Source organism: Glandiceps talaboti, chromosome 1 (genome assembly GCF_964340395.1).
Source record: "Glandiceps talaboti chromosome 1, keGlaTala1.1, whole genome shotgun sequence".
NCBI classification, from domain to species: domain Eukaryota; kingdom Metazoa; phylum Hemichordata; class Enteropneusta; family Spengelidae; genus Glandiceps; species Glandiceps talaboti.
In genome coordinates this window covers 9477851-9497341 of record NC_135549.1, presented here as the reverse complement: position 1 = coordinate 9497341, position 19491 = coordinate 9477851, and the positions used below count along the sequence as shown (strand labels likewise).

At 35.9% G+C, this 19491-nt stretch overlaps 1 protein-coding gene across 1 annotated transcript; it reads left to right on the top strand.

The window, feature by feature from the left end:
• Nucleotides 1-9145: 9145 nt before the first annotated feature.
• Nucleotides 9146-11433, top strand: LOC144432640 (protein prune homolog 2-like). The gene has a single exon (XM_078120906.1). The coding sequence runs from the start codon at nt 9675-9677 to the stop codon at nt 10710-10712; it is 1038 nt and encodes a 345-aa protein (XP_077977032.1). The 5' UTR covers nt 9146-9674; the 3' UTR covers nt 10713-11433.
• Nucleotides 11434-19491: the final 8058 nt, after the last annotated feature.

The following is a 19491-nucleotide window of genomic DNA, read 5'->3' as shown; positions in this document are numbered from 1 at the left end:
ATCATCATCATCTATCCATCCATCCATCCATCCACCCATCCACTCATCCATCATCCATCCATCCATCCATCCATCCATTCATTCATCCATTCATCCATCATCCATCATCTTTTCAAATGGAACATTTATTCGTATTTGCCCTAGCTATATACAATGGAGTGGTAAACTATTTACAAAAATGAAATTTAGCAAAAGACGAATGAGTAGTCTGGATGACCAGACTGGTTTATGTCCATATTATACATACATCAATTAAATAAATAAAAAGTCAGAATTAAAATCTTCTCACTCCATTACCTTTTCCTTTCCCATTTTCATCATTCTGTTTCTTGTAGATTTATTTGCAGGAAGATAATTAGATATAGCACCGTCTTACACACATAATTCTACTATTTCTTAAATTCTGTAATACCTAGCAAGGTATATACTGTGATCACATTTGCAGTCAGTGACGACTAAACGCATCTATTCAAATGTATTATGTGGACTTGAGTCTGAGGCTGCTACATGTATTATACAAGGTCAGATTGCAGTAAAGGGTCAGTGCACTTAATATGATTTACAGTTAATATATTATAATAATAAATCTAAGATTCGAAAAAGCACGACTGTAAAGAGTTGAAATTTACCAAACGCACTATTTGATTACAGCCCAAGGTTACACCGTGGCCACTGAACTTCTTACAGTATCCTGGAGTAGCATAAAAATAGCACATACCAAGTACATCATGAATAGTCAACAGTTATCACGTAATAGTCGGCAAGATTTGAGTTGTTTAGAAACAATCAGAGGTATTCAATCAATCGTGAAGTCTACTTAAACCGTTATTGAGATTGCAGGACCGGATTACCATGTCAAGGTACCCCTGCACACCAGTCGCGATTACGTAGCCATGCCAATGATGATTGCGTAATTGTCAAGTTAAGAATGCAGAGTAGGTTGGAGCTATATCACAACAATTTGTTGGGACAGTGATATACATTTAGATTCATTATGTGTTGTTGGAGGGGTGCAAGAGGGAGGAAGGGGTTGGGCCTACCTCTAAGAAGTTGATTTATTGAATAATCACAGGTAAATATGCTGTGAACCTTTAAAACATCTGCCATCGCCGTATTTTCAGACAGACAGACATAGTTAGTGTTGTTAATTGTACCTGAATAACAATACTAATAATAATGTTTCCATCAAAAGAGTACTTTAGACATGATTGAAGGTTATATGATTATATAAGATAGTATGTAAACGGTGTACACATGTTCCATTCAGGTTTTAAGAGTTTATACACGCATGCGTGAACACATAGCATTAAATCGTAAAGCTAAAATGGTTTAGGCTCATCGTCGCAAACGACGACCATTTTACGGTACAGTTCTTAACGAGTCGGTCCCTACTGGTTTTATTTCCAAGAAATATTACATAACTCTGGCTTGCAAGAATGTGTAGGCTTGGTGATTCACTCATGGGATCATGGGACATTACGTTTTTTGAGATAAACCCATTTCAATTCTAGACTAACAATAACAGACACAGTAAACACAGCAGGATCCTTGATAAGCATTGCTATTCTTTCACATTGCAGTAAAACAGGCTTTTAATGTAAACATTACACATTGACTTGATGATTTCAATGGCTGCAATTGTCTCTTTTCTACTAGTCCTGCTTGCATAAGGAGTCATTCGGGACTCGATTCTGACAGTTGTCCCTCCCTTGGTGTTGAGAGTCATGTCAGTAATCTAGATCCAGGCACCGCAAGCAGGACTAATTTTCTACCAGATAAATCAACATTTCAACTTGACTACTTCTACATCCCCACTGTGCACGACACCTATATAATTTTTTCTTTCACATGAGTGAGACACCACGCCTACATCATTTTAGCTGTAACAGTTACATGCAAATTAATGAGAGCTACCACTCAAACAATGAGTACGGATGCATAAGACTCCAGGGTCTGTGCACAGGAAGCCCAGGAACTTTGTTACTAACAATAGACAAACAAACACACAAATAAACAAATAAACAAACAAACAAACAAACAAACAAACACACACACACACACACACACAGACAAACAAACAAACAAACGAACGAACGAACACAGCATGCGTGAGTAATTATCTAGACACGAGTCTGTACTATGTAACTATGTCTCAGTATCGCTTCTAGGTTTCTGCAATTACAACGTTATTAAAAATTCTATGATTGAACCATTCGTTGAATGTTGTTTACAAGGGGTGTGTGTGAGAACAGTTGTGTCGTTAAAATACCTACATTCTAGATCCATACCCGAATGTCAAACTTACTATCACTAGCTGCAATGCAATCATTATCAAAGCTACACATTTGTGTCGCCATAGGTACAACATACAAAGGTGGTTTATGAGAGATAACATTACATTGTTGAAAGATTAGACAAATTTTCATTTACAATTCGCTTGTAATAGAAACAGCCTTCTTCTATAGAACTGTACATTACTCATGTTACCGTGTCAAATATTTTACTAACATTTATCTCATCTGAGCTTTGTAACCTTTAGAAATTCCTCTGGGAATTATAAAGTGTTTGAATAAACTATGTATGAGACGGAGTATAGAAGTGTCCACCGCAGTTCAGACCAATACAGTGCAGAACGTTACATTGCATTTAATACATAACATAACATAGCACAACATAACATAGCACAACATAACATAGCATAGCATAACATAACATAACATAACATAACATAACAGTGCAGAATTTTGCATTACATAATGGTACAGTACAGAACAGAACATGTCTGATCTTCTATATTGCATTTCATTTACATTACAGTTCAGAACAATGTCTTGTGGTGTAGTACAGTGCATTGCAGTACAATGAAAGAGTGAATAAAGTACATTTCAATTCTATACACTTTAAGTATAGGCCAGAACAATGCATGCGCAGTACAATTTAGCAGAACCACAAATGATATAGTACAACCACAGTCACTTGTGGGCTAATATTGTAATCACGGATGGTCCTAGTACAAAACATTCGTGTTATTATGTATTTACAATTTTTTTATCAAAAAATGCCGTCTGCACGATATTCTACATGTAATAACATAAATGTCTTGTAGTAATTGAGGACCATTCTTGAACAGAATGTTAGCCCACAAGTGACTGTGAGCACAGTACAGTTATCAGTGGCTAAACGCTGTACAGGACAGTGAAGTGAAGTACAGTACAGTGCAGTATATAGTACATTAATAACACCGTATGGAATAGACTTGCCGGAGTACAGATTAAATTACATAAAACATTCTCATGGGGACACGTACATGTGAATAAGACGTCCACATTTAACTGCCGGAAGAAATGAACTTTTCATGGTGTTAATAATTTCATAACTCAACATAACGTTGATATACTATCGTATATATATAGCATGTATTTTTTATATTGCGAAACCCAAGATCGAGTCTCCCGTACTAGTAAGTTCAAGCCTCCGATAGTGTAGCTCAGGCACTTGGCTAGTGGTATCTAGTCAGACAGCTATAAAGTCTCTGGGCTATGGATAATGAAGGGTAAAGTTGGTCATAGAACTTGCACGCATCTCTCCATTTTTCCTCGGTAAAAGTGCCAATATGACTTTTAATATTTGTAGCAATGTGTTCGCGAAAAAGATCCCATTCACTTAATATTATACACGAAACTTTCTTATATGTATTAAAATAGATGTGAAATAGATGGCAAATTGCAGTCGAATGCTCTCAACTTTACATGTACATATTAGATTATGTGCATGTTGGTTAAATTTCTAGTACTCGTGGTGGTTTGTATTTTTAATAAATCATAAATCATCACTGGTTCAAAAGTGCCGACTTGTTTAGAGAGCAGTGCAAACCGAGAGACGTGAAAGTTAATTAAAACTCTGTCTAGAAATTTAAAAATTGAACTATCCAACCACTGTCGTTGCTCTGTATCTGGGGTCATGTGATGAGGCCTCTATGAGGCTATATGGCTTTGTAGAGTCTACTGTGTATTTTAATCGTATCATATAAACTTTTATCAGATGTTGTTGTCTGGATAGTTATCTTCTAAACCTAAACTACTTATTGGTGAGACATCCTTACACGTAGCAAAGACTTGAAAGAGGACCAAAGAGGTAGTTATTGATTTACACATATCGAGAACAAACTGGTCTTAGTGAAGTCCTTTACTGTAAAAAAATGTGCGCATCTTAAAAATACAAAACGTATAAAGCCAAGCAATAAAATCTGTAATATATATATATATATATATATATATATATATATATATATATATATATATATATATATATATATATATATAATCAAAGTAGGTTGGTTGGAACTTGAGGTGCTTGGTATATATATATACATATATATATATATATATATATATATATATATATATATATATATATATATATATATATATATATATATATATATATATATATATATATAATATATAATATAAACAGCAACAAAGTATGTGGAATGTAACATATTGGAAAGTATCTAATGAAACTTCTTAAATATAAAAAAGCAACGCGGTCTGAGAAACTTAGGAAGCGATAACTACGTTTAGTATCCTAAAATAATCAAGCTACTCCTAATCCTGTAAAAGTCTAAAATGGTGATACGTGTAACTATGGATTAGATGGCTTTACTAGTGCACATTCCTACCAGTTTTACTATACTATGTCACATTCCCAGTATCGCAGTCTACTGAATTTGTCCAGGGAATATCTTGGAAATATAATCCTAGTACCGCAACCCGGGACCGCAACGTTGCATTTTTTGGTTCATACTGTGAGAAATATTCATGTACTTGGACAGAGTTTAGTATTGATGAATCTTGGAGATATAAATAGTCAACTCATTATTTCCGCTGTCACCTTCATGTCAATGTCATTTTAATGTCAGGAAGTGAGTTCAAGTATCCATTGCTTAGTCTAGGGGCGATGCACTTTCTACGGCAGATTGGTAGATTAAATACATTGGTGGATAAGTATTGTGATGTACAGATGTGCAGATGCTAAAGTTATATTTCAAAGAACTAAACTGTCACTTTTCAGCCAAAAGATGATTAAATTCAATATTTATGGTTAAAGTCCGAGACATTTTTAACCTTTGATTAATGACAGGAAGTTAAGGGGTCACAATTTGGTCTTCTAATTCTTCGCTATGATGAACTTTAAATAGGTCAAGCACATCGGTAAAAATGCCACTGTGTAACTGCCGATGGATATTCGTGACCTTTAACCCACAAGTAGTCAACTGTAAACATTCTTGACGAGCACTGGATTAGAATAGCAGAAAGACTTACGATGCTACAGTTTAAATACACGAGTGACGTCGTTATTTATAGAGAAGAGAGACACCTGATTAAAACACGATTATGACAATGAACAATCTATGACAAAAAGGTCACCTGAGGTCAAATAATTAATTATGAATAACAGAAGTGTCGTATTTCAAGTAAGAATTAACGATGCCGTACTTGTCAAGTCATTAACACTCATCTTCATGTGTCAGTTACAAGTCATGATGACCTTATTCACATGAATAATTATGATTGACACCATGCATGTCATTTGAAACCTGTATTCCGTATCCTATTTCTATACGGTATAGTGCTTCCATATTGATACACATCAACTTGATTTATCTCTAAATCTCTAAGTACATACAATGTGATACATATGTAAATAATTCATCTGAAAATAGGTGCTTTAACTTTTTGCTTTTATATATAATATTATAAAACTGAATGGTCTCAACAAAATTCCACTCAAAGTTTCCAAAAGTTCTGACCAGCTTTCGCTATATATATATATATATAACTTTAAATATCAGATAATACTAAAACTACATATCCTATATATCCATTTGCATGCGATGAAGCGAACAAAATGGTTTCAACATTGCAGTACCTTAGTTTCAGTCTTGAGTTGTTTATCTTTGCATTGACCTTGTGGTACAACTTCAGACATCAGACCGTGGACGAACGAAACCTGTTACATACAGGGAAAGTAAACAAATGAATAGGATTAGAGACTTGTATTACACACCATGGTTTGATAAGAACAGTTTTATGGCCTCTTTAGGTGTGGATGAAATGGCAGGGGAACTTGAAATGTGTTAGTCTTAATGTAAAATGACCATAAAACATCAAACCATGGAATGTAATACAGGTCTCTGCTGTTCCTACATGCTGTGCCAAGTGTTATTAACCCAATTCAGTTGTTTACTTTCCCTGTTTGCAACAGGTTCCCTTTGTCCAAGGCAGGTGTAATTTGTGAAATTCAGAAATCACATCACATCACTAACATGTAACATCTAATGTTTATGAGTTATGTGGTTCCGTTCGATTCTTATTGAATGACAAATGTTTTGTTTATTCTGATTATTATCTGAATAGAGAATTCTCCATTAATATTTGATTTTGTCCCAGTGTGAAATAGTTCGGGGCATATTCATAGAAACATGATATGTGTGAAATCATTCGATAACACCCTGACATATCATCCCATGTGGTAAAACATACTGTATTGGATCATATGGATTGACTGTCCCGGTGATTAATCACCATAGGGACCCACTACAACTTTGGATTCTCATCAGTATTACATTTAGTATTACGTGTAAGTGCTGATGATGAAAATTATAGCATCCACCCTGTAATAATTTTAGATTACATTGACAGAACTTTGTTTTATGGAATATTTTAAAACGAATAAATTTAAAACAAAAATGTTGAGTCTAAAATCTAATTACTGTGTCAATTATTACAAGAAATCACAAATTTTGTGTACCTATTTTTGGCGGGAAATGGTGGCCAGACAAACTGGGAATTTTACATTAAACGTGGCCTGTAAGATGACTTTTAATATGTGAACATTTACAACTGTTTACAAACAAGGATTACACCTTTATATTGGTTTCAGGTCTGCAATAATATTTATTTTGAAGCGTTTTCAACCAAAATGAAAAAAAAGAAGCCAGAATTTTGTTCATGTATTTGGCGGGAGATTGCTTTGGTGAAGAGGTTAACAGTCTCGCGTGGTATGACAGCTGGACATTCTTTATCTATGTCTCGGTATGTAGATAAATCACAGTGCATATACAAAGCTGTTGCATTTGATAGGAATAAACAAAACACACATCAACTGTTTGTTGGTAAATTAAAGTGAATATTGACGTCAATTGTCATTTCCATTGATATCATACGAAAAGATACTAATTAACCCAAAGTTTAAATTGGCATCATACATGGAGTGGCCTGAAACGAAAGCTTGGGACGTACGTCGAGCACAACTTTATTTGTCTATTTGATGTAGTTCCGCATGAAATGCTACTCCATTTCAAACTGCTAACCATCATTGCTAACAGATCTTAGCAGAACTATCATCTGTCGTCAAAAGTAATGTACTAAATGATTAATTGACGTAAAATAAATAACTTTACCTAACATTGAATAATTCATGCACTTACGCGTTCTACCGCTATATTTCGGTATAGCCTAGTTCATCAGTCTGCATTATATGCAAACAGATACGAAAATCAAAGACAACTCGTAAAAAACAGTGGTTCATTTTGGGCCGCATATGGTAGCGGTTTCGCTCCGTCGCTCTCGGTCCTTCCATGGAACCTTTGCAAACATACCCCTTAATTAAGCAAATAAAAAGTAAAACGAAAAATGTTTAGTGACACAAAATAAAATATAGAAAAAGATTTTTTTTAAAGTGTTCTATATGAAAACAAAGCTGCAATTATTGCAGCTACAAAGAAGCCTGGGTATTTGACGACTTTGCAATATACACGAGCCACAAAGGTTACACATGTACTACAACACCCAAGACCACTATTTACAGGGTCTCTAACGACACTGAGAATCCACTGGACATATGGACATACTAGACTAAACGAAAATACTTAAACCGTCTCTTGGGGAAAGGGTTACGAATAGTTTATTTACTTTATTAGATGGATCAGTTACACTTGTAAGTATGCAACTTAAACAGCATGGTGGGTTTGAACTTTTCCCAGGATGGTCTTAAATCATTATGCCTTCAGTGTTTAGTAGCAACTGTCCACTGTTCGGCACTATACACAGCGAGGCATTGTTCATTATCATATTTAGTATTGTGTTAACCATATATCAAAATACAGAAGCGATATTTCATTATACAATAGCAGGAACAAAATCAAAGTTAGGGATAGATCAACATTTACTGTACGTCCGTGTGATCCACACATAACATGAAACTTCAACTTAAGAATAAAACGGTGGGGTTTCCTAAAAGTGTTTACCTTGTAAACTAAACTAGCCATATCATATCCATAAAACAAAGAAAATGTTGGCTAAACTTCATAAATTGCAATTATTTTTACTATCCAATCTGCCTGCTAAAATAATTTGAGTTTGTTCCAAAAAGTCATGGGATAAGAACAATTTTGTGAGTTTTTGGCAGGAAACGTGACATCGTCTGTCCGACCATCACCACCACCACCACCACCACCACCACCACCACCACCACTATCATCACCACCACCACCACCACCACCACCACCACCACTATCATCATCACCATCACCACCACCACCACCACCACCACTATCATCATCACCACCACCACCACCACCACCACTATCATCATCACCATCACCACCACCATCACCACCACCACTATCACCATCATCACCTTTGACGATTAAAGTTTGACTAGGGCATATTGTTCAAACGATAATATAATTTAATATATAAAACTGCCAAGATTATTTCTTATAAAGACAATCACTTGTCCAAATACTTGTCTTAATATATAATTTCATAGAAATATTGCACAATTCAAATTTATCGATAAAATAGAATAATAACATTTGGAAATATTTTATAATGTATTACATATCACAAGGTTTATTAAGACTGCAATACTTCAGCCTGCGAAATCGCTTCAGTCAGGGGACTGTTTTACTTTAACCAGGGGCGTATATCCGTAATTGGTAACACATGTTACAAAAGGTGACTTACAGTTACACGTTGTTTAAAGATGCTACGGTGCAATGCGGCCTTAGGACCGCTTTACATTCTTTTTACATGATAGGCCTCCGCGCTGCGCATTGGTGCATTATTACAGACGAGCTGATTACGCTGAGAGCGGAAGAAGTGTCTGCTTGCAAGAGTTTAGTTGAATTTATTCGAGGAAAGACGGAACTTCACTCTATTGTCTTTGGTTGGACTTTTATTGATAAGGTCAGATGTTTTCCCTTGTTACAGAATATCCAATGACGGAAGCCGGACGCAGTGTAGCTGTGTATAGCTGAGATAAGTCTTTTTATGGTTAAGAGCGTCAAAAGTCAACATTATGCCTCGGTAACGCAGGGTAGGAGTGACTTATGTGTTTTCCCCGGTAAACTTTCAGAACGTGCTGGTCACGATCGAAGGGAAGTGAATAGGAAAGTTAAAAACTGCATTTCGGAGGTGGTATTTATATAGTGGCATGACACAAGTGAATAAGCTGATCTCCATTACGTCTGTCAGTAATACTGTTTCAAGTTGAATCGAATTCAAACCGCGTTCATAATATCCCCATATGCAGATTGCCTACAGCGTTGACTCATCGAGACGACACGGACTGAATATTGAGTTTTTCAACGTTCGACACATGTGACAATGGGTGAGAGCCACGAAGAAGACGAGTTTAGTATTGAATCAACCCAAAATCAACTTGGTGACCCGTTGGACACTAAGACAACGCCCATGTGTGAACTACAGGCCCAGGACTGTGACAATGAGGACTGTCCAAATGACCTACATAAAAAAGGCGGAGAGGAATCTGAAAAATTTCTTGATGTGGACGGTATAATAAGAGAAATTACAACGGCGTATGATGAAGAAAGCGACGAAATTGGTGAATTTACAACAATTGATACAGATTATGAAGATGAAATTTGGAAAAACCAAGTCTCTGCCGATGCTGGCGGAGAAAGTATGTCGTCGGCGTCCGAAGCCGATTCATGGAGTGACTACGAATGCAAGGATGAATTCGATTGGGACGATTACATTCCTTTATCAACGCTGTCAGACGATACAGACGCATTACAAATGGTGTTTGATGAAGCGAGAGAAGACGACGAACATTATCAAACAGTGAAACTGGGCGAAAAGCTTTATCATGTCGATCTAAATGTGGTCAAACAATATACGGGGATCGTTTCGTACGGCGGCACATTGGGTCCAAACGACAAAACCGCCTTATTCTCAATCTCAGGCCACGATTTGCCTCAACGACGTAAGAAATCGCCACATTACATGTACACAGTGGAAAATCTATTTCTCCACGCCATTATTACAGTTGATATTTTAGCAACTAGCGGCTATGTGTTGGTTTATTTTTGTGGAAGGTCGAGAAAGACTTTGCCACCACTTTGGTGGCTGAAGAAAATGTATGCGGTGCTGGACCGAAAACTTCGCAAGAATGTTTGCAGCATTTACGTTGTTCATCCGTCGTTCTGGATGAAAGCAGCTCTTAAAGTTATTCAACCATTCGTGAGCAGCAAGCTTACTCGGAAGATTAAGATGATTAACAGTTTAGAGGAACTGAGCCAAAAAATACCAACTGAGTTCATGTATGTGCCAGATGAAGCCAAAACACTGGACAGTGAAATGAAAAAGAGGAGTGGCACAACAACTGCAAACTCGTCATCATAATTTGACTTAACACCGAAGGAAATAGATTGAAGACATTCCAGTGACCGCAAAGACACATGCTGAGGAGTTAACTACCATTCACAATAATCAAAATAAACCCAAGTGACGACGATTGCGATGCAACGAATCGACTATGAATTTCTTTTTCTACACTGGCATTTCATAAACACTGACATCATGTTGTAACTGAGAGAGAGGCTGTGTCGAACGATGGGTAATCTTCTATTTTTTACTCACTGCCATATAACACCATACTGTATACCCCTTTTTTTAAATTATTTAAGCAAACTACGTCACACAGTCTCGTATAAAGCAGACGAGTAATGCTAACTATTTTCTGCTCAGCTTCAAATGACCTTATATCCGATAAGATCGCTAATATTGCATGCTAAAACGCTCTTTGGAGAATGTACGCTGTAGCGTATTAAATTCCATGTATCTTGGGACTTTCATTAGAAGAAAAAGCCTCACAAATATTCTGACGTTCATCTCAATTAACACCGGCAAATGACCTCTGACCTTGTAGGTCAAAGGTTGAATATACGTATTTTATATCAGTGATTGTCAACAGAGGCTTCTGCGGTGCAGCAGTACTCCGTCATATCACAACGTGCCTACTAAATGTCTAATATGTGTTTTGTCATTGGTTACTTTGCTGAAATTGGTTGATTACCAAATGTGTTGGAGAGAACGAGATACGCTTGAAACCCACGTTATCTTATGCAATTCTTAAAGAATAAATTTTTCAAAAAAAATAATGATTTTGGGATTGTTTTAATGAATGCGTTGCGTTGATTGGAGTTATGTGATGGTCACGGTATCAACCATAACTATGACTGTGTTGCCACATTCCTGCGTATAAAGGGAAAAGGAAACAATTCTGGGATGAAAGATACTAAACACTTTTTAGATAACAGATGAGATGATCAACATAAGATTGGCAATGTCAATGTATTATCTGAATGAAACAGAGCAGTGTCATATATAATGGTATACAGATAAAGTACGTGAATGTACACTTCTATGCATTTCAACAGCGTAGGGTAATATCGCACAATTTGTAACTCCATATGTGGTCTTTTAGATAAATCACAAGGCTTGTAATTTACCGGAAAGCTGTCAAATACATGTATAAACGATAAACCTGCAAATGGTACGAGAAAGCGTTAACTTTTTACATGCTGTTTTATTATGTCGGTCGGGTTTCATACCAGATTTATAGGACTCCATTCTTGTAATACCTAGCTACCCATTGTCTCGAACGCTCTGTATGATCACATTGTAGGTAAGAAGTGGGTCAGTAAACATAAACCAAAGATCCAATGGTCCGGTCTTACAGCAAGGCTTTGTCTGAATAACAACAGTGAACACAAAGACGGAATAGCTTGGTAGCATCGGCACTATTATACTTATGTCAGGCACGTACAGACAACCAGTCAAACCGCCCTGCCACCCGTCGTATTACCTTTTAGTGGAGACGCACGCTTACTTTAAAACTGTACACTCCTATATTGAAAACAGGAAATCGGCAACATTGATTTTGTATTTATTAATTTTTATTTTTATATTTATTTATTTATTTATTTAACGTTGCCTTTAGTCAGCCAGTCCACACAGGTGACGAACATCTATAAACGCGGACCCCAAAACAAAAGAAAACCGGCAAAAACTACAGTGTATAAACCGTAATACAACTCATAACACCAAAGTAAAGCATTTTCTGTATGTACCACAATTATTTATAGTATCCATATCAAGTGTAAAAATATACTGTTTCATTTGCTAATTGACCACATTAGAAAGGCCACATGCTAGGCTTGTAAATAAACCAATGGAAATAGTATACTTTTACACTTGATATGAATGATATAAACGCGTGTAGTGTAGCACATAGAGAAAGTGCTTTACTTCAGTGTTTACTCATGGTACATGATTTGGCGGTTCCAACTATTCTTTTTGCCCTTCTTCATATACAGGATATAGCTATGGACAACATGAAATAAAACGTTTTCGATATCTATGTTTGTCATATTTTTCAGACTGGGTACAGGCGATAACGAACAATAAGCTTACTGTTACATTTTGCATATTGAATATACAATGTCTGAGAGTTCGAGTGACAGATACCAGTTAAGAGTTGACCCCCACAATGAATATCACCCCCCCACACACACACACACACACACACACACACACACACACACAATCTTAAATAGATTTTATTGTTTTATAAATTTTTGATCAGAAATACAAATATGTTGTTTTTAAATCGAAGGCCTATAATATCGCATATCTAAATTCTGTATGGGATAGAGCTGTCAGTCATGGTAGCTGTTTGAATCCAACAACCAACCAAACGATCGATGTTATCACTTGTGTTCGTTTCGTTGCAATGCAGTGCTATCACCTATTATCAATTTTGATTACTAGTTTACAAAAACGTGTGAGCACTGAGATCAAAGCTGTAATCAATTCTACCCGCCCCTAATTAGAAGTAACTGCCTAGTAGATCAAAACTTGATCGATAAAATCATGTAATAACAGAATGCTATTTACTGTCATACCTACGTGATAGTAAATGATATAAGGCAAGATAAATACTATGTTATTCACGTGTCACCGAACATTTTAATGTCACAAGGTTAACCACGAAGACTGTCAACTCCCATGGGGTAACATTGCAACACGCGTTATGTATAAAACATATTATTGCAGTCCCTTTGGGTAAAATTCACTTGTAATTAACACGAACTTCGATGTCACTTCCTTCCTGTTGGCAAATGTTCATAACGTTTTAATTCCTTGTGTATTTTCCCCGTGATTACTTTGACAGCTGCACGTTTCCTCTTTCATTTCAAGGCCAGTCAACTCTGGTGAATCAGACGTGCACAGTTTGATGGGAGACCAGATCAGCCGATGATGACGACATTCTGGCTCATCAATCACCGTATATGGCGTGTTAAACCACGCCCTCAACGTTAAAAGGTTGGGCCTGAATGTGATGATGGTATTGACCAATCGAATACTCGCTTGAGCGCAAGTAGGTTAACACTGACCTAAAATAAAATTGTAAAAATAAATATTTAAAAAAAAATCTACTCGTATCGCGCAAATTTAATTTGTACGATTGTATAGATACTTTGAATTTGTTTTCACAATTTTCGATATTTCTTGTCTCCGCGTTGAAGGCGGCAAACCCAGGAGAAAACATCACTTCTTAGATATTTCATGAACATCGTGCTAAAACCAGTGACATGTAAGCCTACATTGTGAAATGAATCTAAGCAGAATAGGAGTTTGTGAAGGTTATATTTAAGAGTTTTTGTGTTTGCTGTAAACTATGTTGATGAGTGTAGGGGAGAGAGGTGTTTTGTTGTTTGTGTGTTGGGTGCAGTACAAGTAAAAGACAGTTTCCCAAAGTTTAAGTTGAAAATCTTGATGACACAATTGGACACGAACGTTGACAAACTATACTGAATGGGTCCTAGTTCTAATACTGTATGTGGGGTAAATAGAACTGTCATGGAGTCTTAAATCGTAACCCAAATACCAAACCATCAGACCAAAAATGTCACGCCAGACCGCAGGCCTGGTCATAGTATCATCATCACATCACCGGAATTGTAACTTTCTATAGTGTATTGTTTTTATTTAACAGCAGGAACCTAACCCACAGAAAGAAATAGCTTAAATACGTCTTTTTAAAAAACAGGATCTACATATCTAGATGGCCGGCCATATTCTAACTTGGTAAGAATCTCATTAAGTTCATTGCACGCGGTTTGATGCAAATGACGACAAAAGTACGCAAGTACGCACATTTAGTGAATATACCACAGGCACTTAAATTAATGTGTGAATTTTTTAAAGTATAGTAAAAACTACACATTTAAAAAAAAATCATACAGATTGATTCAAGTGCCTGTGGAATATCATCGAACCTGATATACGTTCGGAAGAAAGTCATTACCCTAATTTATTTATTTAAAGCTGCACTAGCTGCAACTGGAAAAAAATTAAAATCTTTTATGAGATACAATAAACTTACTAGTATTGAATCACTTGTAGGTAAACGGAGTTTTTGTAGCTATATACACGATAAATCAAATCAAATCAAATCAAATCAAATCAAATTGATTTTTGGGTCCACACTAAAAAATCAGCGCCCTCAACGGTGATCACGATTTCAACCCGTTTCAGTATTGCTTATGAATACTATAGACCGCTGTTTAACATGTACAATGTCTAATTACTGGTATTTCGACAAAAATCTTCTGTGAATATATTGTGTCCAAATACATGTATGATACTCCAGTTACACCAGTACAGTTTTAACATGGTGACAGATTCAAAATCCAGCTTTCACTCGAGATTTAAACTTGTCACTAGACTACCTACAGCCACTAACTCACCGATACAATGTCTTTTTATAAATAATTGACCAATTTTTTTAATTAATATAACTTTGATTATTTGATGATGAAAAAAAGAATATCCCAGTTGCAGCTAGTGCAGGTTTAAAACTTGTGGGTGTGTAAAGTTTGGTCGTATAACTAATTGGGGTGGTGTGATCACTCCCATATTGCTATCAAATATACCCCACTGAGACAAGCCGACTGCTGAATGTGCACATTTTAGCATAACTAGTCAGTAAGTAGTTCAGGTTTCATTAATAACGAATGATATGTAAAACGAGCTCTCGTATGTCAAAGTCTGCTGCGAAATATCAATGATTGGCCTTCACTAGTAACGGGGTCAAAATTTGTTAAAATGATGGATTTGGAGTTAAAAGAAATGCAGTAATTTGTCAGGAGAATAGCAGTGAACTTATTATCATAAACACTTCAGCCTTGATGTTTTATGATCGGATTACACGTACTCCTGCACGTCGTCTGAATATAAACTCATTAAAACAACTGACATGTCGTATGTGTATCACAGCACACAGGAAAATAATAAAAGAGAGCAAGTCATTGAAAAATAAACCTTAATGATCCCTATATACCTGTTATAAGAGCGTCTTTGAATTAGGTGATTTTTTTCCTCAATTGTAAAGTAATCTCAGTATGAGTCAACTAGGAAATGGAATTCCGCATAGTTTGTCATTCCTCGAAATAAAATTTAATATTTACAGTGTCAGTAGCTATAGATCTGTAGGTATTTTGTAATTTGAATTTCAATCATATCTTCAAGGACGACTGACAGTTCATTTATTTTTAAAGTTCCTTTTTTTTTGCTTCCCCAATGTTGGCTAATCTAGAATTCATGCTTTTAAGTTATTTATTTTGCTTGAATCGTCTTAGAATGGTCACGGTACATCTGATGTAACTCGCAAACATGTAACGTTAAATTAGCAAATGAATTGGAAAGCGGTCGCCTGAATTTCTCATGTCGTAATTTGTTGATACATATATCAATTTAGTCTAGAGGCTATCCATGGCTCCCATTCTCGCGACCTGTCCTCACTCCGGTGAAAAGAGATTCGAAGCCATAGATAACCTCTGGAGGTAAACCAATGTCGCTTTCGGTATGGGTCTGAAATAAAATATCTGACTAAAGCACAGACAAGGAAAAAGGCTTTTCCTTATCTGTGACTAAAGGTAGCATACGTATCACTGAACGACTTTATAGTTTATAGTTTATGCAGTGATTGATAAAAAAAATTAACGTTAACGTAAAACACCCGCTCACCTATTTTGGGATTTGCTCATTTCGGAAAATTGATTATATGTATATATTATCACAATCGATTTTACATCAAAGTTTAGAGGGAAAGTGTTTCAGCATTTATTCGAGTTTTACTCCAGTTTCTGTCCGAAGGTTTCCGTGTTTACCGCAATGCATAATACAACAAGTCTTCGTCGAACACATATACTCCCCCACCATTTCAACTTACTAATTCAAAGTCTGAATTTTATGACAAATAATATGGTGATTAAGTTAAACTATGGTGAAGGTCGCCAAATAAAATGATGTACATAAGGAACAGCAGTATCTGACATTTGTGCCAGGTTTGGTTGTAATTGGCATGTGTCACAATGTTCAACCCATATGGTACTATAGTGCACAGTCCTGATGGTGTTGTACTAGATCCTACCACACATTGGTAACTGACCAAATTCCTTAGTGTTAAAGTCATTTTGAAGAAGCATACGACTTGAAGAAAGTAAAATGGTGACAAGGGAGTAAATGAAAAGATGTGTAATATATAGTACTCTTGAATTCAGTACATGCATGTCAGATGTGTGTTGTATACACTTTGAACACTTGTGGTTATTTGAACTTGAACATAGGATCAAGGTCAAATGTGAAGGTCTCATTAGAAAACTCCAAATGGATGGCATGGGTGTAGACACTCAAATGAGGTCGCTAACTATTAAGCTTCTAGAGTTAGTGAGCAAAATCTGTTTTATTGTGACAAATGTGGACGCCATTCGGTCATGATTGTGAAGGTCGCGAAACAACGTGATGCGTATATGTGGACTAACTATATCTGACATGTGTGCCAGGCTTGCTTGAAATAGGTCCATGCATGTCACATATGTACATATACATTTTGAACATTTTTGGTCATTTGACCTTGAAATAGGGGTCAATGTCAAAGTCTCATTGAAAAGCGCATCATAATAATATGGCTGTAGACACTCAAATGAGGTCTCAATCAAAATCTTAATTTTTTTTGCGACAAACATGGCCGCCATTCGACCACAATTGCGAAGTTTGTGAAACAAAGTGCATATGAGGTAAAAAGGGACGCATGGACCGACGGGACGCAACGTAGTAGTTCCCTCCGGGCTTCGCTCGTTGGGGACTAAAAATTTGAAATGAGGTAACCCCAAAATGATCACGTGAAGTCACATGATCAAGGAAAATACGAAGGCGAAGGGCTACAGTTATTATTACCTTAGATTACTTACAAGGACTTCTTTGATTTGGTTAATACATATTTACTGTTTTCAAGTCATTGTGAATGACCCCAGAGACACGACTCATTGTCAAACTCGTAAAAGCAAACAGGAAGCTTGGAATCTCAGAATTCGAAATTTCACTTAATTATAATTGTTCATGACATTGATTTCGTTCTGCTAGTAACATTCAAAAACATGCTTAAAATATATTACAATTCAGTTCTATGTTATTTTATTATTATTTTATTTTGGATTATTTTAATTTCTTCAATTCTCGGCAGATGTATGTTTTATGTCACAGGCAATGCTGAAATGAGTAATATATACATTCAGTACACATACATACACGTATGTAAATATCCACTTAGTGGTACTGAGTACTCCCTTTGATAAGTTCACAACCTACAGTGACACCATGATTTTTTCAACTTACGAGTTAAATGTCTATGAGACTTTCTACCTATAGATCTATGATGAATATACATATTTCCTTGCTGACTAGATATCATGTTACGACGACAAGTTATACGAAGTGAGGTCATGATTTGTGAAAATTAAATGACTTTAGTGATACACAAGCCAAAAATAGTGCAAAGTTAAATCTTATATCTCCAGATTAATTTCACTCGGTTTGACCTCTCCATCTGGCGAGGTCGTTTGAAATAGCTGGCTCACGTGACACGGGTGATTGATGCCGTCGTTGCGATCGGACAAGGAGCGGATTGTCTTCCTACATATTCACGGTGCGTTTCCAATCAACATGATCAAAGTACTGATGTACTTTTCTGGAAATATTCTGCCTGTTCGAATGATTCAAAATAAACGCTGGCCTCAAATGACATGCATATGAATAGTTGAAAATATCAATTTCTATAAACTATTTTAATATATGAACATCAGGAATTTTAATTCAAACAATTGTATTCGAATCATGCACCATTTGCATATTAATGACTTTCATAAATGTAATTAAATACGAAATAACTAGCCACTTTTAATAATAACTTGTCAACATCAATATGACTTCCGTAATTATTAACCACAGAAGGTCACAAATTTAATTACATGTACATCCGACGAAACATTCAAACAAGAACTGCTATTTTCATCTAAATTATAACCCATAAAATGCTTAACCATAGGGTGATTCCATTTATATGAAAAATAGTGATATCATTTTCCATACAAAAAGACTGTTATTTGTATTATTTCTCTTATTTTGGTCTGGAAAATTAGCAGAAAATAAATTTTGATGAAATGAATTTGTCGGGCTGAGTACGATGTCCGAAAGAGGTAAACATCACCACTAGTACTGCCCCAATTGAATGAAAATATTACATATATTAAAATCGTATCCCTTTAACAGTTCGTGACATTCGTTGCCATCTGGTAGCAGTTTTAATCAGTGAAAGCAAATAGTTTGAATACCTGCCGTGTTTACATGTACTTACAATATCAGACAGACCAATCTAGCTCTACTACAAACACTTGCATCTTTGAACGGTCCAAGTACACACGCCACTAGTCTAGAATTCTAAACTGGTACAGTAAATTACGTTTTTAAAAATTTCTATTACTTTAACACAGTAATTAAGTTTTTAAGACGTAATTTACTGAACCAGTTTAGTATTCTAGTCTAACATGTCACTGACCAAGCAAAATACAGTAATTTGACATCAGATAGTCGATAGAACTGAATGAAGTCTTACATATACATAGTTTTCAATATACTTCATCCAATCGCTATATTTTTATGTCTCTCGGTATTCATAAATGTATGAAATCTGAGTGTTTACTGTGACGTCAAATCTGTCATATTTGTGTCAGTTGAATGCCAATTTTGAAATATCCTGCATATTTATATCATTGAA

Bases quoted from the DNA above. Each gene is read 5' to 3' on its own strand.
- LOC144432640 (XM_078120906.1), top strand. From the start codon at position 9,675: ATGGGTGAGAGCCACGAAGAAGACGAGTTTAGTATTGAATCAACCCAA.